At 38.7% G+C, this 26,320-nt stretch overlaps 2 protein-coding genes across 8 annotated transcripts in view; one reads left to right on the top strand and one right to left on the bottom strand.

Moving 5' to 3' along the window:
- LOC144963880 (anaphase-promoting complex subunit 4-like) overlaps positions 1-1,260 on the bottom strand; it is a 99,488-nt gene extending 98,228 nt beyond the window's left edge. The window contains exon 1 of the mRNA XM_078897827.1: positions 1,193-1,260. The gene's annotated coding sequence lies outside the window, so the exon portion shown is untranslated. The remainder of the gene's footprint in view (positions 1-1,192) is intronic.
- A 98-nt stretch (positions 1,261-1,358) lies between these two features.
- The window catches only part of LOC144964375 (rho GTPase-activating protein 19-like), a 150,403-nt gene continuing 125,441 nt past the window's right edge, over positions 1,359-26,320 (top strand). The window contains exons 1-4 of one of the 7 annotated variants that reach the window (XM_078898544.1): positions 1,359-1,590; positions 10,962-11,194; positions 24,954-25,046; positions 26,005-26,217. In XM_078898544.1, coding sequence (XP_078754670.1) covers positions 10,969-11,194; positions 24,954-25,046; positions 26,005-26,217 — 532 coding nt within the window. In that variant the 5' untranslated portion in view covers positions 1,359-1,590; positions 10,962-10,968. Of the gene's footprint in view, positions 1,591-4,043; positions 4,505-8,231; positions 8,827-10,961; positions 11,195-24,953; positions 25,047-26,004; positions 26,218-26,320 lie in introns of those variants that run through there. The other 6 variants (XM_078898549.1, XM_078898545.1, XM_078898550.1 and 3 more) reach the window with 6 other exon arrangements.

Genomic DNA, 26,320 nt, shown 5'->3' on the forward strand with positions numbered 1-26,320 from the left:
TGGTTGAGAAGCCAAAGTGATGTCTCATTGTTGGAATGGAAATACTCTAAAACCAAACCTCTAAATAAATTCTATTATGAGCTGTTTTGAACAGACACGGTCCCTGCAGAGTAGAATAATTACACCATGTTTTCTCCTTGTATGCTACAGTACTCGCTGGATTTTGGCACACTCTCCGGAGAAGTCAAAAAGCGTGCAAGTCTAAATCTGAAGCTCATGAGAGGAAACGACTTATTTTAGTACAAATAAAATTTGGTCACCCAGCTCCAGTGTGCCGTATTGCAGAGCGTGCTTTAACTCGGCATGCTAGAATCCGGTAAGTGATGTATTTCATCGAAACATTATAATGCCTTTCAATTATGATCACAATGTAGGTAAAAATATCAGCTACCCTTTTCTTGTATTCAAATATTAGATTATTTGATGCTCACAAGGTTGTCAATTTCATTCTTTTTTCTTTGGAAACATAAAACATCTGGCTAAAAAATCATTGGTAAAATTAAAAATTACTCCGCTCGACAGGGACCACGTATTTCTGAAAGTGCACATAATTGTGCTCTGACTGTTACTATTGTAATTGTTTATCATTTATCATTCAGTCAAATTTCTGCATAATAAATGATAATAATAGTTCAATAGTAGCTCACGGTAATGATGAATGTTAAGACTATCCACCGTAAAATTAGTTCATCAGTCGTACAATTACAAGAGTAATAGTAAGAGTAACAGCCAGTAACAGTACAGTAGTACTACAGTCAGTTTGGTTAAGTAAAGGGAAGAAATAGAAATTGAAATAGAAAGTTAGAATTAGAAGAATGAAAAAGTAAGCAAAACGTTTGCCGTTTGTTTACAAGGCGATAGAGGTGTTAGTGTTAGACTTTCTACTCTCCCCCTTCCCCTTTATTGTGTTATAATAAGAATAATTTGTTGACACACAAAGAAAAGAAGAGTGTTTTGTTTGTTTTTTAAAGAAGAGTGTCATGAGTCAAGAGTAAGAGTAAGACTGTAAGAGTTAAGAGAAGATATACGAAAACGAAACTAGACTGGACTTTGACTATAGACACACCACACAGAGTCATATCTTTTCTATAGCAATATTAGCACCGAATCGGTGCTTAGTCGTCATTATGCCGTGTGTCACCTAGGGGCAATTATATTTATGATTGATAACTTAAATCATACAATAACGTACTTTTGATTTGCCACTGACTATGATCAATTTCAAAATAACAGCGACTACCTGCTAAGTTTGTAAACAAATCTCGCAGGAAGAAAGAGCCGTTTCCGGACCTGCGCAGTCTTTGTTATTTTCAAACCAATGAAACCTTGACTTCATATTGTCTGCTGTAAAGTGAACCAATCAGAAACGCCTGTCTCAATCAAATGCGTAACAGCGGTGTTTTCAATCGTCTCTTCTTTCATCTCCAGCCGGCTACAACCTTTTATGGGGTCATCATAACTGACCACTGTCAGTATTGTGTTCCGTTATTTATTGTTGACCTGAGGCTTAGCTCATTAGTCTATGAAATCATAGATTCTGAATTGTTTTATTCAAGAACCGGGATTTGGTGGCCTTAAGGAATAAGTAAGGTGAGTGCACATTTCGATTTGTCCTGTCTTTTTTAATGAAAATGTTAGAACGCAGACAGACCAACTTTACTGTTAATGTTTGTTTTGCACAAAATATGTGACATTGGATAGTGTACTCCTTCTGTCAGTTCCTCAACCAGATGGAAGAACGTTCAAGGGAATTTAAACCGTATTTGTCATATATGATATTACATTCGATTCTTCTTTGAAGTATAAATGACGTCTTACTCTTAGTCTTAGATTTACGGTCACCCACGCCCCCTCCCATTCCGGCAATGACAAACAGCTGGTCTATCGGGATAACCCCCATCCCCTCTTTCAACTTTCAATTTCAATGTCCAAAAAAATTATTAAGCTGCAAACAACTTTGTTTTTTTCATGAGTATGTCGCATATAGCTACGGTAAGACTAATACATTACACTTGGCTTTGTCGAGCTTGGTGTCTCAACGGTGTGAATCTCAAAATACTGGCTTAACTTCTTCCGGGATTGATTGAATTTTCACCCTAATAAAATACCTTGTAGTGATGGCGTTTTTCAGTCTCTCACTCATAGATTATAGACCAAGATACTAGAGCTATACAATACCAGTCTCTTCAACGTTCAGCCAGATGAAGACTAAGATACATGATATGATGGGACATTTTAATTTTAAAGTGTTTTGTTTGTTTTTGTTGCTTTTGTTTTTTTTTTGGTTGGGGGAGGGGGGGGGGGTCTATCATATTTTATCTTAATTTTCCATGCACAACCATTTTTAGAATGGGAGATAAGTATTTGTTTTTTATACAGATAATAGATTAATTGATCTGCTTATCCTCATTGGCAAGACTTACACTGCTCTTGACTCAAGTCAAGAAAAAAATCATCATAACCCTATTCTTATCAGTATCAGGCAACGTGAACTTTCAAGAGTTCAGTGGTTTCAGGCCAATCACTTTAGCAGCTCACCCTTGCAAGAGGACACTTTTTTTTTTAATGCAAAATGAAATCTGATACAAATAGGCTACTGCTGTGATGTGCCAAGTAGGGCGAATTTATTATTTTAAATCGTTTGTTTCCTTTTTGTTTTTGTTTTTTTTTTTTTTTTTTTGCTGTTTTTTTTTTTTTTACTGGGATCTAAATCTGCTGTAAACTATTCTCTCTTCTTTTTTTTTTAACGTTATTTTGAATGTGCTTTTGATACTAAGGAGCAGATTCTAATCATTGATACTAATAATGTATGGGTTGAAAATCAATAAGTATCGAATATTATTGGGGGGGGGGGGGGAGGGGTCACCAGTTAAATGTATTGAAGAAGGCTGGGGTAACAGTAACAATATAAAATATCTAAAGTTATCTGGTGAGCCATATCCTTTTTTTCTCCTTTTAAAGCCATGAACGAGTTACAAAGCAATATGTTTGTATTTGTAGTAACTGAACAAGAGTTCTCGTTTTAATTTTTTTTTTTTAATCTGAAAAATCTTGCCATTGTAGTTTTGGAGTTGCGACATACAAACTTATCTACAGAGCAATTTTTTTAAAGTGCGCACATTCCTAGTCCAAATTGGCCTTTTTTCTTTTTTTTTTACAGTGGATATTGAGTACCCCTGACTTGACTGTAACTGACTAAACTTCCTTTTTATCATTTTTCTGTTGATTTAAATTTATAAAATATAATGTATTTATTTATATTTATATATTTTGTAAACATTTTCCACTCTTTTGATTTTGACAAAATTCGAGGGGGAGGGGGGGGGGGGTCTTTTTTTTTCTCACCATTTCCATTTGTTACATAATAGACGAAAATATATACTTTTAATAAACAATACTACGATTTCACAGTGCAGCACACAAGGCCATTTGCTAGGAAATTCGATCATCCATTGTTAAGCAGCTCTCTGGTAATGATACTTCGGTTTGTACATGTTGGTCGAGGGTTCGAGTCCTGTGGGCGGAGTTTAGTTGGGTCCTTGAAAAAGGCTCCTTACTCGCATTTCTCGGCAGTAGCCAATAATGATACAAGTTTCTATTTCGGATATCGTCAATTACTGCAACAGCGTTGTCTCTGTCGAAAAATAAAAACGTGAGAGATCCTTAAAATTCGTTCACGTGTCAGCCTTATAAGTTCAGTGCGGTCATTGAGACTGTTCATTTTTTCGCCCATTGTTCATGTAAAGCGTTCTGTTGGTCATATTTACTTTGGACATTACGCCATAAAAGTTCACGTTCTCCTCCTCTCCCTCCACCATCACCCCCTACCCCCTCTCTACACTCCATTCCTGGCTTTTTTGTCAACATCTACCTAGCAACACACACACACCAAGCTAGTGGCCGACGAAGTAGACGAAGTAGGGCGTTTCTCGCAGTCTCCGCCCATACACTACGCCTCCCTACTCGTGTATGCGTGTGATGTTTCTGTGTGTGCACCCACCCGTAACTTTCGTCACGTCAGCTGGCCACTTTGACCACTCTCTAACTCTCTCAGCTGAAGAGATCACTTCACATGAAACTGCCAGGTTTTATTTCACATCGCCATTCGATCTAGAGTCTGGAGTGTGCAACAAACATTCGAACTCATTTTCAAATCAAAATATGCTAGATTATGTTGTCCCGTGAAAGTGAAACGACTCTTTAGCTTCGCTACGTTTGCATTATTCATACTTGTTCTGCTTTAAATATGTACATAATTTAGTCTTCTGATACCAAGTTACAAAATGCGCGTATGGTGATGTCTGTGGCTGTGGTAGTTTACAGTTTGTTTTAAAAGTGAAATATAAAATCTTGTTTAGTTATAATTTAGTTGAAGTGTATTTCTACTCGGATTACGATTCCAAAAACAACTACTGTTTCACACTTTGTACTGAGTAAGAGTAAGAGGAATAGAAAGCGAATATCCTTGGATTTTTAGAGAAGGCCCGTTTTGAGAAATATATTCGTAAGTTTCTATTTTTCTACCATAGCCATAATCTATTCGTGTTGAAATAAAATAGAATTTGTGAAACCATCTATCTCTCTCTCTCTCTCTCTCTCTCTCTCTCTCTCTCTCTCTCTCTCTCTCTCTCTCTCTCTCTCTCTCGTCTCTCGTCTCTCTCTCTCTCGTCTCTCTCTCTCTCTCTCTCTCTCTCTCTCTCTCTCTCTCTCTCTCTCTCTCTCTCTCTCTCTCTCTCTCTCTCTCTCTCTCCCTTATTGAAAGTTTGGGTTGGAACTTACAGCACAGTGTTATTTGTATCGAATTTGAACGTGTTTCCTTGAGGTTATAAGTAGGCCTACTTTAGCTTTTTTATATACTCCGATATCACTTGATATATATAGCGCAATCTCCACTAAACGTGCTCAAAGCGCTTTACAAATGGTCACAAACTAACAGCAACATAGAACATATCTATAGTACGATACATGACGCCTGTTAGACGCGATTTTACCCAAAAGAAAATTCGACACAAACAACGCTGTTGGTACTCATTTTACACCTGAGTATGGTGAGAGAATGTGAGTAAATAGTCTTTTCCAAGGACTCAACTATGCACCGAGCAAGGACCTTCCGATCCGAAGGCGAGTGTGAGTGTGAGTGTCATACCACAAGACATAATCACACAATATATTCACAGGGTTACCCAAGAAAAAGATCGTGATAGTTTTCTTCACGTGTCGGGAAAAACGTCAGGAATTCACTCATTTGGGTACATGGGCCTTGAAATGGGGTGGGAATTTGTTCAGGTCTATTTCAACACTACATCATCAACAGTACCACCACTACTGTAACCACCACCACCACATCATCATCATCATCATCGCTACTAACCACTACAGCAACCACCACTATATCGCCATCATCATCACTGCCACCACGATTACAACCAACACCAACCACATCATCATCACATCTTTACCACCACTACATCTTATCATCATTATCTCTATCGACACTGCTATAACTCCCCCACCACATCATCACTACTGCAACCATATCAGTACAACCATTAGTATCATCACTTCCACCATTATTGCGACCATCACCAAGTCATTATCATCTTCATCACCACTACTACAACCACCACCTCCACCACAGCCTCGTCATCACTCACAGCTTAATCCACTACCACCACCATTACTACGACAACTCCTCCATTTTTAACATCATTGTGAAGAAAGCATTTGTAAGTTGGGATTTTCACTTGTAGTTTACTTTTTGTTTTATTTTTGTTGTTGTTTATTTGCTTTTGTTGTTTTGTTTTGTTTTTCTACCCCACTCGATCTGTTGGAGACGAGGGGTGTAAGATTATTTGTCGAGTATAAAAATAAATGAGTGCGCGTTGGGGCGTAGTTAAGTTAAAACAGCGTTCCAATTTTGTTCCGAATCAATTCTTTGCACACACACATTCCATTCAGTCGACTCGATAGATGGTTTTACTGGGCCTGGCGCCGTTGTGTCGGATAGCCTTACGTATAAGGACGGCCATCGTCCACTGGCATTTCTCAAAGGCGATAAGATGGTCAATGGCACTTTATATCACCCGAGTGGCCGTTCTCGCTCGTTTCCCCCAGTCTTTTGACGTTGTGCAATCCTTTTATACAATGTCTATGATGCTTGCAACGTGCAACGGTACGAGGAACCTTGGAGGCCAGAATTGTTTTGTTTTTGTTTTTTTTAAGTAGAGCTTTTATATAGCACAATATCCACTAAATGTGCTGGGAGGGGGGGGGGGGGGGGGGGACTGACCAAAAGAAACACGTAACATGTAGCTACGGTAAGACTAATACATTACACTTGGCTTTGTCGAGCTTGGTGTCTCAACGGTGTGAATCTCAAAATACTGGCTTAACTTCTTCCGGGATTGATTGAATTTTCACCCTAATAAAATACCTTGTAGTGATGGCGTTTTTCAGTCTCTCACTCATAGATTATAGACCAAGATACTAGAGCTATACAATACCAGTCTCTTCAACGTTCAGCCAGATGAAGACTAAGATACATGATATGATGGGACATTTTAAATTTAAAGTGTTTTGTTTGTTTTTGTTGCTTTTGTTTTTTTTTTTTTGGTTGGGGGAAGGGGGGGGGGGGGGGGTCTATCATATTTTATCTTAATTTTCCATGCACAACCATTTTTAGAATGGGAGATAAGTATTTGTTTTTTTATACAGATAATAGATTAATTGATCTGCTTATCCTCATTGGCAAGACTTACACTGCTCTTGACTCAAGTCAAGAAAAAATCATCATAACCCTATTCTTATCAGTATCAGGCAACGTGAACTTTCAAGAGTTCAGTGGTTTCAGGCCAATCACTTTAGCAGCTCACCCTTGCAAGAGGACACTTTTTTTTTAATGCAAAATGAAATCTGATACAAATAGGCTACTGCTGTGATGTGCCAAGTAGGGCGAATTTATTATTTTAAATCGTTTGTTTCCTTTTTGTTTTTGTTTTTTTTTTTTTTTGCTGTTTTTTTTTTTTTACTGGGATCTAAATCTGCTGTAAACTATTCTCTCTTCTTTTTTTTTTAACATTATTTTGAATGTGCTTTTGATACTAAGGAGCAGATTCTAATCATTGATACTAATAATGTATGGGTTGAAAATCAATAAGTATCGAATATTATTGGGGGGGGGGGGGGGGGGGGGGGAGGGGTCACCAGTTAAATGTATTGAAGAAGGCTGGGGTAACAGTAACAATATAAAATATCTAAAGTTATCTGGTGAGCCATATCCTTTTTTTTTTTCTCCTTTTAAAGCCATGAACGAGTTACAAAGCAATATGTTTGTATTTGTAGTAACTGAACAAGAGTTCTCGTTTTAATTTTTTTTTTTTTAATCTGAAAAATCTTGCCATTGTAGTTTTGGAGTTGCGACATACAAACTTATCTACAGAGCATTTTTTTTAAAGTGCGCACATTCCTAGTCCAAATTGGCCTTTTTTCTTTTTTTTTTACAGTGGATATTGAGTACCCTTGACTTGACTGTAACTGACTAAACTTCCTTTTTATCATTTTTCTGTTGATTTAAATTTATAAAATATAATGTATTTATTTATATTTATATATTTTGTAAACATTTTCCACTCTTTTGATTTTGACAAAATTCGAGGGGGAGGGGGGGTCTTTTTTTTCTCACCATTTCCATTTGTTACATAATAGACGAAAATATATACTTTTAATAAACAATACTACGATTTCACAGTGCAGCACACAAGGCCATTTGCTAGGAAATTCGATCATCCATTGTTAAGCAGCTCTCTGGTAATGATACTTCGGTTTGTACATGTTGGTCGAGGGTTCGAGTCCTGTGGGCGGAGTTTAGTTGGGTCCTTGAAAAAGGCTCCTTACTCGCATTTCTCGGCAGTAGCCAATAATGATACAAGTTGCTATTTCGGATATCGTCAATTACTGCAACAGCGTTGTCTCTGTCGAAAAATAAAAACGTGAGAGATCCTTAAAATTCGTTCACGTGTCAGCCTTATAAGTTCAGTGCGGTCATTGAGACTGTTCATTTTTTCGCCCATTGTTCATGTAAAGCGTTCTGTTGGGCATATTTACTTTGGACATTACGCCATAAAAGCTCACGTTCTCCTCCTCTCCCTCCACCATCACCCCCTACCCCCTCTCTACACTCCATTCTTGGCTTTTTCGTCAACATCTACCTCGCAACACACACACCAAGCTAGTGGCCGACGAAGTAGGGCGTTTCTCGCAGTCTCCGCCCATACACTACGCCTCCCTACTCGTGTATGCGTGTGATATTTCTGTGTGTGCACCCACCCGTAACTTTCGTCACGTCAGCTGGTCACTTTGACCACTCTCTCACTCTCTCAGCTGAAGAGATCACTTCACATGAAACTGCCAGGTTTTATTTCACATCGCCATTCGAACTGAACTAGAGTCTGGAGTGTGCAACAAACATTCGAACTCATTTTCAAATCAAGATATGCTGGATTATGTTGTCCCGTGAAAGTGAAACGACTCTTTAGCTTCGCTTCGTTTGCATTATTCATACTTGTTCTGCTTTAAATATGTACATAATTTAGTCTTCTGATACCAAGTTACAAAATGCGCGTATGGTGATGTCTGTGGCTGTGGTAGTTTAAAGTTTGTTTTAAAATTGAAATATAAAATCTTGTTTAGTTATAATTTAGTTGAAGTGTATTTCTACTCGGATTACGATTCTAAAACAACTGCTGTTTCTCACTTTGTTGTGTTAAGAGGAATAGAAAGCGAATACCCTTGGATTTTTAGAGAAGGCCCGTTTTGAGAAATATATTCGTAAGTTTCTACATTTATTTCTGTTTTTCTACCATATCTAACTAATCTAATCACGTTGAAATAAAATAGTATTTGAAACCATCTCTCTCTCTTTCTCTCGCTCTCGCTCTCTCTCTAGTCTATATATCTTTCTCCCCCACCCCCCTTATTGAAAGTTTGGTTAGAATCCTACAGCACAGTGTTATTAGTATCGAAATCAAGCGTGTGCCTTTTGGCAAGCTCCTTGAGGTTATAAGTACTTTAGCTTTTTTATATATCTCCACTACACGTGCTCAAAGCGCTTTACAAATGGTCATGAACTAACAGTAACACAACATATATAGTATAGAACGAGACATGACGCCTGTTAGAGGCGATTTTACCATATATATATTTTTCGGACAGAGACAGGGCTGTTAACGGCCAGGTACTCATTTTACACCTGAGTACGGTGAGAGAATGTAAGTAAATTGCCTTTTCACTGCCACCACGACTACAACCAGCACCGCATCATCATCATATCTTTACCACCACTAAGTCATATCGTCATCATCACTATCGACACTACTACTACTATAACTCCCCCACCACATCATCACTACTGCAACCACCACCACAATATCATATCACTACAACCATTAGTATCATCACTACCACCATTACTGCAATCACCACCACTACATCATCATCATCACTACCACCATTATTGCGACCATCACCAAGTCACTATCATCTTCATCATTACTACTTCAACCACCACCTCCACCACAGCCTCATCATCAATACCACCACTACTACAACTCCTCCATTTTTAACATCATTGTGACCTAGTTTACTTTTTGTATTTTTTTGTTTTATTTTTTGTTGTTTGTTTTGTTATTGTTTATTTGCTTTTGTTTGTTTTTCTACCGCACTCGATCTGTTATTTGCATAGCACACTGGGGAGGGGAGGGGTGGGGGGGGGGGGGGGGGGCTAGGATTATTTGTCGAGTATAAAAATATATGAGTGGGCCTTTGGGGCGTAGTTAAGTTAAAACAGCGTTCCAATTTTGTTCCGAATCAATTCTTTGCACACACACATTCCATTCAGTCGACTCGACAGATGGTTTTACTGTGCCTGGCGCCGTTGTGTCGGATAGCCTTTCATTAACTGATAAGGATGGCCATCGTCCACTGGCATTTCTCAAAGGCGATGGGATGGTCAATGGCACTTTATAACACTCGAGTGGCCGTTCTCGCTCCGTTTCCCCCAGTCTTTTGACGTTGTGCAATCCTTTTATAAAATGTCTATGACGCTTGATGCTTGCAACGTGCAACGGTACGAGGAACCTTGAATGCCGGAATTTTTTTTTTTTTTTTTTTTTTTTTAAGTAGAGCTTTTATATAGGGTAATATCCATTAAATGTGCTCAAAGCGCTCTATAAAGGGACCCTGATCAACAACAATACGTAACATGGAGATCGAGACATGACGCCTGTTAGGCGATATTAGAACTTATTCCGACAGAGACACCGATGTTGACGGCCAGGTACTCAAAATACACCTGAGTACGGTGAGAAAATGTGAGTAAAGAGGCTCGAACCCATGAACTTCCGATCCGAATAGACATATTTATAGGTCAACTGTACTGATAAAATCAGGACTCTCCCGATTTGGCAGTCTGGTGGGGAGGGGGGGGGGGGGGGGGGGGGGAGGGTTAAAGAATAAGAAAAAAAATAATGTTTTTAACTGTTGTGTTCATTTGATCCATGTTGTTTTTGTTGTTATTATTAATAACTGTAGATAAGGCATTGCCCTTTCCATCCATAGTCCTGGGTTCAAGCCCCACTGAATGCTTATCGGCCTTTCGATTGGATTTTTTCTTTTTCCTTGAGCAAGAAGAAACTTAGTTACTTAATACCCATCGCTCGTCCACTTTGTGGCGCGACACTGCTACTGCTTTCATCGTTTTCACCGTTAGTTTTCCTCTCGGTTATTGTATGATTTTAAAAAAATATATATATTGACAATTGCCTAGAAATAAGACTTTGACTTTGATCATCGTTGATATTGATATTTTTATTCACCTCAGACGTTTTGGGGGGTAGGATCATCATTCTTTCCAGATGGGATATACAATATTCTCTATTTGACTCAACAGTCTCGTTTTCCCCCAGATATACCATGGAGACCTGGAGTCCCCGGTTGCAGCAGGCCCAGGAGGAAGAGAAGTATCTAAGCCGCATAAAGAAGCACATGCCGGACAAGTTCCGTGAAATGTGCAACATGCACCTGGCCTTCATCCTCAACTTGAGTGACGACAAGCTCGAGGCCATTCTGGAGCCAGAGAATTCCTCCAGCGGAGGGGCAAAGAAGAAGCTCACTTTGGCACCCATCTTTAGGAAGAAAGGTAGGTTGAAGTTGGTTTGTTTGTTTGGGTCATGGCTATCTTAACACATGCTGATTAGTCGAAATTGTGGGCCCTCTAGAATCTGGACATCTTCCACTATTTTTATTTATTTATTTTTTTTTTTTTTGGACACAGGTGGCCTTAGAATTAGAAACATGTTGTTTCACACAACACAACTCGAATGTATGCGTCACTGCGTGAGCACAGTGAGAAAATAGGCCTACTCACCAACTGAAATTCGGTCGGTAGGCATGTGATAAAGGTGGCTAAGGTTCAAGGTTGCTGGGCGGGGGGGGGGGGGGGGGGGGGGGGTCCTACTCACTGGGACTGGTCTGACTCAACCTCCCCTTCAGCAGTCGTGTGTGCTTTCCACACTGTAGCACAATTATTGTATATTTTTTTCTCTAGTCACTTGATAAAGAGTGTATTGACGAACGTCACCAAAAGATTGCAGTTTGTTCAGTTGCCCACCTGTCGTGACTGGCAAAAATAACATTTGACAAACCAATGTGTAACGTGAGGTCAATTTCATTCCATGTTTGCCGTAACGTATGTGTCTTTCTATGTTTCATAATATATATGTAAAGGACATGAAAGATAGCACATTCTGTGTACAGTAAAAGCCAGGTTTTCTCGTGTAATCATGTGGATCTTTTGGAAATACTGTATTGCTATACAGAACTTTAGGGACGTCACCATGGTTTATCTGAAACTATTTTGGCCATTGTGTAGCGTATACCTTCTGTCGTCGTTCTGTGTTGGTTATCGTAGAATCAATCAGTCTGGTCAGGACGTGGGAGTAGTTTGGTTTCTCTTCTCTCCACCCCTATCATTATCATTACGAAGGCTGGTTTTCCAAAACTAGTGAAGTCGATTTTTCTACTTTTTGAGATTTTCCATCCGTGAGATGAACTGAAATGTAATGTAAATTATATTTTAAGCATCAAATTGTTCACAAATTTCCCTGGATTTTTGTGAATTTGAAGTTGAAATATGATAAATTAATAGACCGAATGAGAAATTTTAGGGGAAATAATATCAATATCTCAAAAGGGGGGGGGGGGGGGGGGGGGGGGGAGCAGAGTTAGGGAGTTTTGGAAAACCACTCTTCATATGTAATAAGAGAAAGTCTGTACCAGCGACCCATTTCAAATCTTTTGGCAGTAGGTTGCTCTTATCTCCCCACCACCATCATTATCAACAATAAGAGAAAGTCTGTACCAGCCACCCACTTCAGATCTTTTTGCCATTTCGTTCAGACTCCGTCCTATCCTCATTTCAATGATACACAATGTATGCCCTCAGTCAGTCAGTTTTTATCGTTATCTCGAGGCATCGAGAATGGTCATAACAATGTGTGAAAGGGTTACACTGGCCTTTCCTTCTACAATGGAGATTTCCTGTGGTAGCCGTTACAATGGCCTGCCTTGTCTCTGGACGCTTGAGTTAGGGAGTCAACGGCTCTTTATTAATACATAACGACGAGGATATAGAGAGAGAATGAGGAGGAGAGGAGGAGGATCTCGACTCTTATTAGAATAATTAATGATTTTATAACGTTATTGCGATCTCTCTCTCTCTCTCTCTCTCTCTCTCTCTCTCTCTCTCTCTCTCTCTCTCTCTCTCTCTCTCTCTCTCTCTCTCTCTCTCTCTGTGTGTGTGTGCTTAATATTGTGTAACATCGGATATAGGAGGAACGCAATTGACGTCACTCAGCTCTTTGCCACCATTTTTAGACATCTATGTTAATCTCAGCTTAGTTCTCACTAAATTACACCAATCAAACTGTAAACGTTTAAGGTTACACATACACGGAGTTTTGTGCGACTTGCCGATATTGTGAGTATTTTACCTAAATGCACAGTATCAATAGTTGCTTTATTTACTTTTGTTTTCGATTTTAAGATGAGTTGCTTTGTTGTTATATTTCACCAAGCCCATTCTCCCCAATTAAAAAAATTCATCGAGGATATCATAACGATAAGTGTTGAATAATTGTAAGCTTCAATTTAATAGACGAAGACCGATACTGTGTGTATCTTTTCATCATCATTATTCAACGATATCACTGGCACTGTGTGCGGCTATGTGGCCCTGTGGTATGACACCCGCTTTCGGATCGGAAGGTTGGAGCCTCGCTCGGCGCATAGTTGAGTCCTTGGAAAAGACTCTTTACTCACATTCTCTCACCGTACTCAGGTGTAAAATGAGTACCTGCCCGTTAACAGCGTTGTCTCTGTCGAATAAAAAAAAGTATGATCGCATAACATGCGTCATGTCTTGTTATACATGTTACGTGTTGCTGATGGTCAGGGACCCCTTGTAAAGCGCTTTGAGCACATTAACTATAAAACCCAACAAAATAGTGTGTACAATACTCCCGGTTTTGAATTCTTTTCGATACGTAACATGCCTTTTCTGTAGTATAACTGCTGTGTTCTTAGTCACTGTGTTTGTCCTCTGTGTTTACGTCTAGCACGTCTCGTTTTCCCTTACAGCTGTGTGATTGGGGGGCCTTTTGTATTCGCTGGGTTTTATTTTGACTTGGGACGGACTCGAACCGCGCCCTTGGCGTTTTGACTTTCACACCTCTGCGTCCGAGTAGTGCATCTTTCGCGTTTACGTGTCGGATGTATAAAAGTGTGCTGCACGGCGTATCTCTTTAGTCCGTCTACTTTATAATATTATGTGCACGTGACTTCGACAAAAAAACATGCACACACTTTGTTTTGTAATGGGAATTAATGTCAGTTTACACAACACAATGTTGTTATGTATAGATAGAATGCGCTTGGCCAAGGAGTTCACAACATTGCCATCCGGAAGTATAACGGACCAACACACAAACTCTGTGTAACCCTGAACTTTTATAGTCTGGTTAATATAGTTTAGTGAGAACAACTCACAAACGCGGATGGCAAAAACAATAACAAAGGCCTGAGTGACGTCATCTGCATACTATCTATTATGAATAAGTGCCTTGTTCGATTAGTCTTATAATATTATTTTGTAACATCGAGTTCCTATAATGCGTACAATCGTGATAAGGAGTTTATCCCTGTTGCGTTCATCGGACAGCAACAATTGCTTGTTTCGAGTCAGACTCGAGTCTATCGCAAAGTACTTTCCAACAGATCGTAACTGACCCAGCAACTATGCGGACAGAGGAACTTCAAAATCCATATTATAATATGTACGGGGTTCCTACTCCTCAGGGATGTAAATCTTTCAGAATTTTTCTGAATTCAGATTATTTCAATTTAGAGGAGGGGAGGGGGGGGGTTCAGAATAAAATATATAAAAGTAGTAAAATAATTTATTTTTGAAAAACCTTCTTATTAAATAAATACTACAACAATATAGAATGGTGCATATAGGCCCAGACATGGCAAGCACTTTCTGTATACACATAAACACTCCACTAACTGTTTTGAACGGAAGTGGTTATTTCCACTACAAGCGCAAGTCTTCGTTATTCACAGGCCATGAATTCAGGCAGAAAATTTCTGAACTGATTCTGAACTACATAGCAGTTATAGAGGTCCTTCAGAAAAAAAAAAATTCTGAAATTTTGTTCAGTAAATAGCCACCGTGGCTACATAACGAACTCAGTGTAAAAACATCATTACAACAATCTATAGGTGTGTATTGGAGTGTGGTGGTCTTTGTGAATTTCTTCTTGGTTTAAACCCGAAGCTAAGTTGATAATTTTAGAAAATTGTTGTTTTTTTTTACTGTTGCATATTTTTGTTTTTATTTGATGAATGTTGCACTGATTTCTCCTGTTTTGACTTAGAATTCTAAGTTCTCTCAAGTTCTCATTCTCATATTCCTGATTAAACTAAGTTAGATAAGTAACTGTGGTCGTTGTAGTTGTAGAGGTAGACAAGTCATGAGATTACTTTGCTGTAGTAATGACCCTTCATCCAGATCAGATCTGTCCTTAGCTTTCTTCATTAGTGCTGGGCTATCCATCCTTCTCCATTCCTTTACATTGTTACTTTTGCATATGTTTGTTTAATTGTTTATTGCACCATTGATTTGAGATTCTGATTCTTAGAATAGATTTTGGCCATCCAATCAGTTTATTAGTAGAGTTAGACTTAGGAGACTGAGCTTACAATATAATCAATTGGACATCAGGTGATTTTTAACTGAGATTTATCAACCTTTGTTATATTTATGTGTTCATCAGTTTTCTTCGCTTCCTCTTTGTAGTTATAAATAGACTATGAGAAATACATACACAACTATTTCCTTTTATTTGAACCATTAATTTTGTAAAAGGCAGTGTGCGAGTTGTTTCAGAATTTTTTGTCATTTGCCATTTACATCCCTGACTCCTGTAACAAGCCCTTAGACCTAATTCAGGTGTGTCAGAGGTACAATGTACCTCTATTATAACACACCAACACACCGTAATGTGTTGGCAAGTGAGAATTGCCTTTTAATTGGCAGAGAATGGAGGAATTAGGTATGTGTGTTCTCAAACGGATGGATTCTGTTATTAATTCTAGTCGTCACAGTCTCTCTCTCTCTCTCTCTCTCTCTCTCTCTCTCTCTCTCTCTCTCTCTCTCTCTCTCTGTGTTGTTGTTTTTTTTTTGTTTTGTTTTTTTTTTTTTTTTTTTGGGGGGGGGGGGGGGGTTGTTTTTGTTGTGCCTTTTTAACTGACCTTCACCAGTTAACACACTACCTAATATTTTTCCTTGAAATTAGAAGAAGAAAAAACCGGATGCAATGTAACAGTTATTATGACTTTAGTGGCTGTCTTCAGCCATTTAAACCAGTATAATCTATGACAAAGATGCCGATGGTTTTAAACACAAACTATTCACTCTCTCCCTCCACAACACACACACACACACACAAATCGTACACAAAGATGTAATCTTGACCGGAAAATGCTCTGAAATAAATGGTCAAAGCTTGACGAAATGCTAGAAAACAATAATAATAATACATAAAATGGCCCACTTTTAATCTATTTGTTTCTGTCTTGTCCTCCCTGTCTTGCACTGATTTTATTTTTATCGTCTGCTTTGGGGAAACACGGCAGTTGGTGGGGATTAATCCAGGGATTTGTGTAATGGAGAAATGACCCGATGTCCGTAATTCTGAGGGACTTTGTGTAGAGGATTAGCCATGAAGAGGGAAAAAGGAGGGGAAGGGGGACAAATAATATTGTATGCGTGTGTTAAATACAAGGCTTAGTAGAATGATGTCAAGATAGAAATAAAGAGGTAACAATGCTGCGATGCTTTCATGTTCCTGACTCTGTTTTGTGATTTTTCACGTTGTAGTTCCTAAACTTGTAAATCTGTCAACTAATTAACGATTCGCTTGTTATAACTATTCTGCTGTACTCTGGAAAAACCCATATTTTAGTATTTTAAAAATTTGGCCAGAAAACACGTCCTCCAAATATCGATGATTTAAATGACCCTCGTCTTGGCAACAACAACAACAACAACAAAAAAAAAAAACACTCACAAAGCTGGGACTTGTCGAGTCCCAGGTTTGAGAAGTTTTTCTTTTCTTTTTTTTTTCCAAGTTGAGGGTCATTTAAATCATCGATATTTGAAGGACGGGTTTTCTGGCCAAATTTTAAAATATGGGTTTTTCCAGAGTACGGTAGTATTGTGTTAATATTTGTATCATTAGCTTCATAAGAGTTGAGCTATAAAGAGTCTTTTGAATTGTAATGAATGGTAGTTATGATGATGCTGTGGTTTGTGTGGGTGGATGGTGAGTAGTTTTGTCGTGCGTGTCACCTCTGGCCAATATCCAAATAGTAATATGAAGCCCTTGGCCATGACAGATGGCGGATTGACAAGTTACTCACCACTACTGACCCATGAATAATGGGCAAATAGTTGACGAGTTAATTAATTCTTTGTTGTACTCACATCGGTGTTGCTGTCAGACGTGGTTTGTCGTTCGCTTTTGGTAATGGGGACAGCTGTTCTACGCTCTCTCCATTGTTTAGCTGGCTGGATGGGTTGACTTCAGCCGTGACTCCCCATCTACTCATGTCATGAGAGTTAAATATCAGTGAAATATTGAAGAACGGACGTTCTTCCGAGTGCATGGTTGATAAAAATAAAATCAGTGCAAGACAGGGAGGACAAGACAGAAACAAATAGATTAAAAGTGGGCCATTTTATGTATTATTATTATTGTTTTCTAGCATTTCGTCAAGCTTTGACCATTTATTTCAGAGCATTTTCCTATCAGCTTTCGAGTACTAGCGTATTTGAACGATTCAGTGAATTAGCAATTATAACTATGTATAATAGGGTGCAATTCTCTTGGGGGGGGGGGGGGGGGGGGGGGGGGGGGGTGGGGGGGGTTCCAGTGAATTGTGTCAAATATGCATGGTCCGACTTGGGGCTTGAATTATTGCTCCGTTTTCAGGAATTTTATCGGAGAAGGGTCACGATTCGCAATTATTTTACCAGCTAACTGACGTACTCTGGAAAAACATGTTAAAAATTTGGCCAGAAAACTCGTCCTTCAAATATCAATCGAATTAAATCTTGACAAAATCTCTCAGACCCGAGAATTAATCAAGACCTCGCGAATTCCCATGTTTGAGATTTTTTGCCAAGATAAAGAGTCATTTCAATTTATGAATATTTGAAGAACGAATTTTCTGGCCAAATCTTTTAAGTACGTGTCTTGCTAGAGAACAGCCGTACTGGTTAAGTGGTACATAACACACACATTCTAAGGACTCACGAACAGAGCCTTGGATAAAACAGTTTAAAAATCAGCTGGGTACCACCACCATCAGTCATCTAATTTTACACTTCTGTCTCCGTCAACATCCTGCTTAACGCCACCACCACCACCACAGACTATGCTAGGGAGTCCTGTATTCTCTATGACCACCACTACCACCAGCTCCTTTCCCTCTCCATCTCCCTTCCAGTCCCCAAGGTGAGCGGCCCAGACAGGGAAGTCATCAGCACCCTGCGAGCGGGCCATTACCCAGCCATATAAACCCAATGATTTCCCTTCCCACTTGGCCTAGCCTGGCTTGCCTTGCTCGTGGTTCCCTGGGGAGAGAGCAAACATCATCGCGAATAACTCTAGACCAGTCTTACGTCAGGCAAGACAAACTCACCCGCACCCTTCACCGCCCCGCTTGTATCACTTCATTCCCACCATTATCTACTTTCTTCTTTTCAATCTTGTTTTACTCAAAATTATTTTATTTTTGCCAGCCAGGGGAATGAACTTTTTGTTTGTTTTTAACCGTATTTGACCCAGAAGTCTGATCTGAGTGGTTAGCGTTTTTTTTTTTTTTTTTTTTTTTTTTTTGTTTGTTTTTTTTTTTCTTCTCTGTAACAGCTGGCGAGCATTTAATCTCTCTCTCTCTCTCTCTCTCTCTCTCTCTCTCTCTCTCTCTCTCTCTCTCTCTCTCTCTCTCTCTCTCTCTCTCTCTCTCTCTCTCTCTCTCTCTCTCTCTCTCTCGTATATAGCGCAGTATCCCCTAAACGTGCTCAAAGCGCTTTACAAAAGTTCTCTGACCGTAATGCGTAAAATTTTTATTCTCTATTGTCTTCTGGCACTTTTCTACTCACTTCATATCTTGTTGTTCTGACCGTAATGCGTAACATATAGAACGAGACATGACGCCTGTTAGGCGATATTACAATTTTCGACAGAGACAACATTGTTAACTGCCAGGTACTCATTTTACACCTGAGTATGATGAGAGAATGTGAGTAAAGGACTCAACTATGCGCCGAGCGAGACTCGAACCCGGGACCTTCCGATCCGAAAGCGAGTGTCAGACCTAGACCTATGTTGTTTCAAAAATTGATTTCGTGTGGTGCCAGAGAAAAAAATATATGAATTTTTTATTTAATTATTTTTTTAATTTTTAAACTTTGAATGACGATTCTTGGGTATCTTTCATCCTCACTATTACGGCATCACAGGTAATGACCGGAAATGGCCTGTGATAACGTCCGAGGGGGGGGGGGGGGGGTCGTAATCAACATCTGGCACACCATGGTGCCAATGATGTTTTAGGCTTGATGGGGTTTGGTTTCCCCGCCCTTGTGCTAACACACACATACATGCAGTGTGTTGTATACATTGTTGTAACCTCGCGGTTTTATAATTTATGAGTCTAACTTATACGTGTAGTGTTAGTCCCAGTTTATTTTTGTTTTTGTTGTTGTTTGGTAGATTGTTTTGACAGTTGGCGTGAATGATTTTATCGTCGAAGTCGATGATGATTCTGTTGGAGGTTAGGCAGTCTGAGTAGTAAACACTGGCTGGTCGTCGTAATATTTATTATTTTATGATCATGAATGAACCCCCAGTGAAAACTAAACCAGCATTTTTTTTATTATTCGAGTAGCTATATAATGTTGCCACACGTTGGTTGGCATGGCCATCCTAGGCGCTTGCCATCTGTTAGTGCGTATTAAACTGGCGCTGGCATGCGATTTATAAATTCATGACATTTGAGACAATATAACCATATAATGTAGTTATCTCCCATTTTGTCTCTTTCGGGTCTTTTAATTCGGTTGGTTCTTTTCCCGAGCCCCACTGTTGATGAAAACAAAATGTATGAGCTTTTAGATGGAGCAATATCTACTACAAGATGCTCAAAGTGCTTTACAAGGGGTTCCTGACCAACAGCAACACGTAACATATAGAACAAGATATGGCGCCTGTTAGGCGATATTAATTTTTTTTTTTTTCTGGCAGAGACAACGCTGTTAACGGCCAGGTGTGACCACTAGACTAGGACTTGATATAGATGTCGCTGCCACTAGACCATATCCGCACAATTAATTTGCACCATTTATTTTCTCCTTTCTTTCATTATTCGACTAGATATCAATAAGCAGTGTCATATTAAATTGCAAATATTTTTATTATCAAACAAAAAAAAATTAATAATAATAATAAAAATTTGAGCACGTTTCATGTTTTACCATTTGTCCACTTCCAGTTTTGTTCTCTTCGTCCTCTACCCGCTGTCATAAATATACTTTACTATGTCTCTCTCCCCCCTACATCCCTATTTATTGCCCTGATAAGGTAATCGTTTGTTAATGTCTTATCCATCGCCTTCAATTGCCTTAAGGCACCTCATTATCGTTTATGATGACCAAGGCCGCCATCTTAATTTGAATTTTATGATAACGTCTAGATCTCAACTCTAACCAGCCGTAGTTTTACGACTCGGGGATGCCGAAAGTAGACCTCTGCTCAGCCGTAGCCGTTCGGGCAGACGATTTGATTGCGCTCAGTTTCATTTTTGAGGAAGAAAAAAGTCAATGCAATTTGACATGCCGCTCATCCACGGTCAACATCATTCTCTAAGCTTTCCTCTTTTTTAGCTCTTTGTCCTGACGACCAACGAGACATGCAGGCTTATAGGTAACTGAAAAGACGATTGTTAAGATGATGTCACTCGACTCATTTTATTTTTAGACAGCCTGTTTGTGATTAGTTCTCACTAAATTATATCAATCAGCCTGTAAACGTTGAATACAGGGTAAACGACACACATTTTGTGGTTTGGTCTGTTTAATCTGGCTTGCGGATGTTGTGAATATTTTATCTAACTATTTTAAGGATGGCCCCTTCCTATATCTCTTGTGTTCCAATACTAATAATACGAACAATTCTGGCTGGAATTCGAGACAACTCATTGTTTGATAACTCATAACAGGGGGGGGGGGGGGGGGGGGAGAGGGTGGTGGAGGGTAGATGCTATAATCAGCGTAAACTCTTCACTATTACATCAGTTTATTTTAAGTCCATCAATTGCTTTTGGTTTTCATAATTTATATGAGAATTTTTTTTCTGTTGAAAGTTCACCATTTTTTATTTATTTATTTTTTTAAAAATAATTTGTCTTCGATTTTTATTTGTTTTGCTTGTTTCTTCTTTTCTTGTTCTTTTTTTCTTTTTTTTTCTTTTTCTAGAATATAATAGGGTTTTGATTTAGTGTCTCATCATCGTCATTATTTTTTAAAGACTACATTGTTTTCCAGTTTTAAAAAAAAAAAGCACATACAACTAGTTACTCTGATAAGTATCTATTAATCCTGAAGTTAAGGACTGGCGTGTAATGTTTGTCCAAACAACCGTGAGCCATGCATGGATGAAGAGTGCCGAGTTCATCTCGCTCTCGCCTTCCTGTCTCTTTGCCCCTTTGTTGATTCCTTCTGTTGTTTTCATAGAGGCCGTCGGCGTTGGCTTTGAAGTTGTTCCGTGTTTATATTTCATTAGTCGGAATCGCAGTGTACTAGACCTCAGATTTATTCACCTCTTTGTAACAATATCCAGGGGCCACTTGACTTGACTTGCTTAGAGAGTCGGTGGTCGGTCTACGGCCAGGCCAGACTCTGGTGGTCTGCGCACTAAAAGGATACAATCCTGTCTCAAATTTATAGATAGTATGCGCTTGGCTGAGAAGCTCACAACATTGCCATCCGGAAGTATGACGGACCAACACATACTACTATGTGTAACCTTAAACGTTTATAGTCTGGTTAATACATTTTAGTGAGAATTACTCGTAAACGCGGATGGCAAAAAGCAATAACAAAGACCTGGGTGACGTCAACTTCATACTATTTATATGTAAAACTAGAGCAATAAAGCATTTATATGGCGCAATATCCACAAAACGTGGACAAGGCGCTTTACAAGGGGCCCCGCTTCAATAGCATCCCACACTTAAGGGGCGGTTTGGGTCTTTTCTAAAAAAAATTTAATTACCAATATTCGGCGGTTTTAATCATTCTATATCGTTATTATAGGTTAAAAAACAACATTTATGGTGAAAAATTTTAATTATCTGTGGTGATACCCATTTTGCGACCGAATTTGGGGGTCTGACATCAAAAAATATAACAATTTCGTGGCAAACGTTCCACAAAAATTAATGAAGGAATGACCTCCATATTCTTCCCTCTTGTCAACATTGTACCATAGAGAGATTTTACGGCTTTAGCTTATGAAATTTTTATTAGAACATTACAAAGTTGAGAATCAAAATGTTATGACAAACTTGATGTTAAAAATCCAGAATTAGGATTATAATTCAAAATTCACATATCTTATGAAAAAAAATCTCTCTATGGTGACACAATACATTATCTCTGTGATAACTGTGGAAAATTTCAGACAATTTCATTGAATAGATTCTGAGAAACGTTTGACACAGTATCCCATACCCTTAGAAATATTACATTTTGAGAAAATAGCAAAATAGTTTCCCGTTTTTCACACTTTTCTTACTCCCTGTACCATTTTCGACTGTGCTTTTCGTGCCTTTATAGTCTACTTTAAGAATTTGGACTTTACTTATATTATTTCTAGGATAATAAAATATTATTTTCCACCAAAATCTCAAAATCAATTTTTCGAAGGATTTTCCTAAAAATTAGACCCAAACCGCCCCTTAAACATGTAAGACGAGTCATGACGCCTGAGAGGCGATAGTTCATTTTATTCATATATATATATATATATTATATATATTATATATATATATATATATATATATATATATATTTTATATATATATATATATATATATATATATATATATATATATATATATATATATATAATTTTTTTTTTTTTTATACGACAGAGACAAAAAAATCTACATATACTCATTTTACACCCGAGTACCGTTAGAAAATGTGAGTATAGAGCCTTTTCCAAGGACTAAACTATGCGCCGGTCAGAGCGAAACTCGAACCCTGAACTTTGCGATCCGAAGGCAAGTGACATAATCGTACTACAAGAACACGTATGCTATATCATGATCTACGTGAACTTGAGAGATCTTTTATATAGCTCAATATTAACTAAATGTGCTCAAAAAGATTGGAAAGGGATCAGCATCACTGAACGCCTACAAGGCGGTGGTCAATGTTGTTTTCCCGTTAATCCTTGATCATTCACTTCCATTTTCTCACTGGCCCCACTTATTTTCATTCAAACATCGATTTTGAGGTCATGCACATCTCAATATATTTTTTTCTATATTATACAAAAGCGACTTTCAGGTTGTTGAGCTTCTTTTGAATATATGACCCATTGTCTCAAAGCTATACTTTGTCCGGATGACTAAGATGTTGAATATTGAATTTACAACCAAATATAATGTCAGACTTGGGTTGAGTTTTATTTGTTTTATTGAGGAGAATGAGGATTTGGAATTGTAGAACGACAAAAAGCATTTCATATTTTTGATCAGAATGACTTATTTTGACTTTTTAGCATCTGGGTCATCCCGACATAATACAGTTTTGAGACGATATGTCGCATATTAGGATAAACATGGAGGTTTGGTTAGGTGTGTCGGACAGGTGGACTCGGGGGTCCCAACAACTACATACACACTTGTACGATAATTGCGTCACATTGGTCAAGACGCCAGTCGCTGATAGATAGCGGGGAGGATACATCAAAGACATTCAAAAATGACGGAGCACGCCTCTAAGATAAAAAGGGTTCATGTCTAAGCCCGGCCGTCCCGTCTCTTTTGGCCTCAGGCCCCGGCGATCTTTCCACGTCGCCCCTTCTTATGTTTCACTTGAAGTCGTTTGTCATCCTCACCACGCCTTAGACTAGACGTGTCACTTTTGAAAGGGCTTATAATAAGTCGTGGATGAAGAATGACTGCCTTCATTCAGCCTTCTAATTTGTCTTAGGCTATTCCAGTTAGTAAGGATGAAATAGAATAGATGTATTATTGTTATTATTAACATGTGTGTTTCCTGTACTTAGTCATACTCTTTCTTTCTCTGTATGGGGGGGGGGGGGGGGGGGGGGGGGGGGTTTTGTGAAGGCCAATTATTCTGCCGTACACTGGAAAAACCCATATTTAAAAAAATTGGCCAGAAAACTCGTCCTTCATATATCGTGGCAAAAAAATCTCAAACCTGGGATTTCAGCAAAGCCCCAGGTTTGAGAGTTTTTGTCAAGATGAGGGTTATTTAAATCGATCGATATTTGAAGGCCAAATTGTTAAATATGGGTTTTTTCCAGAGTAGAGCAGAATTGGCTGCACACCTGGGTTTTAAGTTACAGAGTAGCCTGTACGCCTGTATTATATTTTTCTATTATTAAGTATCACTTTACATTTGATTAGACATCTATTATTTCCTTTTCTTAAGCGTTTAATATAGATAAAGAAAAAAAAGAGCTTTTATATAGGGCAATATCCAGTATCCGCTAAACGTGCTCAAAGCGCTTTATAAAGGCGGCCCCTAGCCAACAGCAACACTTACCTAAACATATAGGATGAGACAAGACGCCTATTAGGGGATATCATACTTTTTCCCAACACAAACAACGCTGTTAACGGCTAGGTACTCATTTTGCACCTGAGTACGGTGAGATAATGTTTGTAAAGAACCTTTTTCCAGTGGCTCAACTATGGGACTCGATTCGAAGGCGAGTGTTCTGTTGTACACCACGATTTCTACAACCAGTGTCAAGTAAAATTTTAAAAATAAAACCACCCACATCCCCACCACTAGCACAATAAAAAAGAAAATAAAGAAAGGGAATGAAGATCAATATTTTTCTAGATTGCTGAATCACGAATTTGTTGGGTTTTTTTGTTGTTGTTTTTTACACTGACTCAGCAGTTACCGTGTGGTATGAATTATGAATCGATCCACAAGAGAACAAGAATTGTATATTTTAATACCTGATTTTATGTATTTAAATTTTTATTTTATATTTCATCTTTTCCAGTAAAGACGGGATCTTGTCTGTTCGGCTCAACACTCTCCAACGAAAGTGTCTGTCTGATGACTCCACTCATCAAGTTTCTGTCTCAAAGAGAAAGTAAGTCTTTGTGCATGTCCAATACAAGGGACATAGTCATTATAGTATTCGTTACCTGATATCTCTCTCTCTCTCTCTCTCTCTCTCTCTCTCTCTCTCTCTCTCTCTCTCTCTCTCTCTCTCTCTCTCTCTCTCTCTCTCTCTCTCTCTCTCTTTCACTCTCTATCTATCTTTCTCTCTCTCCCCACCACCCCCTCTATCTTTCTCTCTTCTCCAAAGTCCATGTAAGCAGTCATACCATTTTACAGGATCGTTATTTTATTTTTATCCATTTCATTGCTGTTTTCAGTTAAGTTACTGGGTGGGGATCCTGACCTCCCATAGTGGGCAGGGAGGTAATGCTGTGTCTTCTATCCCCCCTTACCCGTTTTCCAATTGTTTCCTATCGTTGTCTTGGAATGAGATTACTTAGTTTTGTCCTTACCCTGGCCGGAATTCCTTGGCTGGGAGGGAAACAGTCGAATATATCGTTATTGTTTTGGGAGATGATATTTTTTTCCATGTTAATCATCTCTCTGTTATGCATTGTATTATGTTTAGTTTACATATTATATTATATGATATGTACATTTGAGTGTATTCCTCTTAGTTGGGACCTGTGCTTGTGTCTGGATGAGACTTTTAGGTAAACTCAAACTAAGTACTCTGACGGTGTGCTCTTGGAATCTACATCTGTTCCCTATTTGAACCAATTCCCCTTTGTTTCACCTTTTCTTTTTTGCTTAATTGTAATTCTAGAACTTTTTACTATCCCTTTTTTCCTTTTTTCTTGCGCTGATATGACCTTAATGTGTTGCAAACGCCGTAAAACCCATAAAAACAAACAAAACAAACAAACATCAGTTAAGTTACGAATAATACTAACGTTATCTTCTGATTTGATAAGTAACACCTAACGCCTGACACATTTCTTGTCTAAATTTTTATAACAATCTGCCTCAAATCAAATCATCTCCAGATATCTCCAAAGAAGGCCTTTTCCGCAAACCCGGAAATCGGCAACGTATGCGCAACTTGCGAGAAGCGCTGATCGCCAAGGGTCCCAGTGTGGAGATTGACACGTCTGTGTACAATGCCTACGACGTCTCGGGTGTTCTCAAAGAGTTCCTCAGAGACCTCCCGGAACCGTTACTCTCCGACAGACACATGGAGGCTCACAGACAGATCAATGGTTGGATTTTTAAACTTTATTTTAAATTATCATTTATTGGCTATACATGTATATTTTTACTCCTGCTTTCCCACATTTGTTGTGGTAGTGGTGTTTGCTTTGA

Source organism: Berghia stephanieae, chromosome 2, assembly GCF_034508935.2.
Source record: "Berghia stephanieae isolate SIO BIC M18660-M18661 chromosome 2, UCSD_Bste_1.3, whole genome shotgun sequence".
NCBI classification, from domain to species: domain Eukaryota; kingdom Metazoa; phylum Mollusca; class Gastropoda; order Nudibranchia; family Aeolidiidae; genus Berghia; species Berghia stephanieae.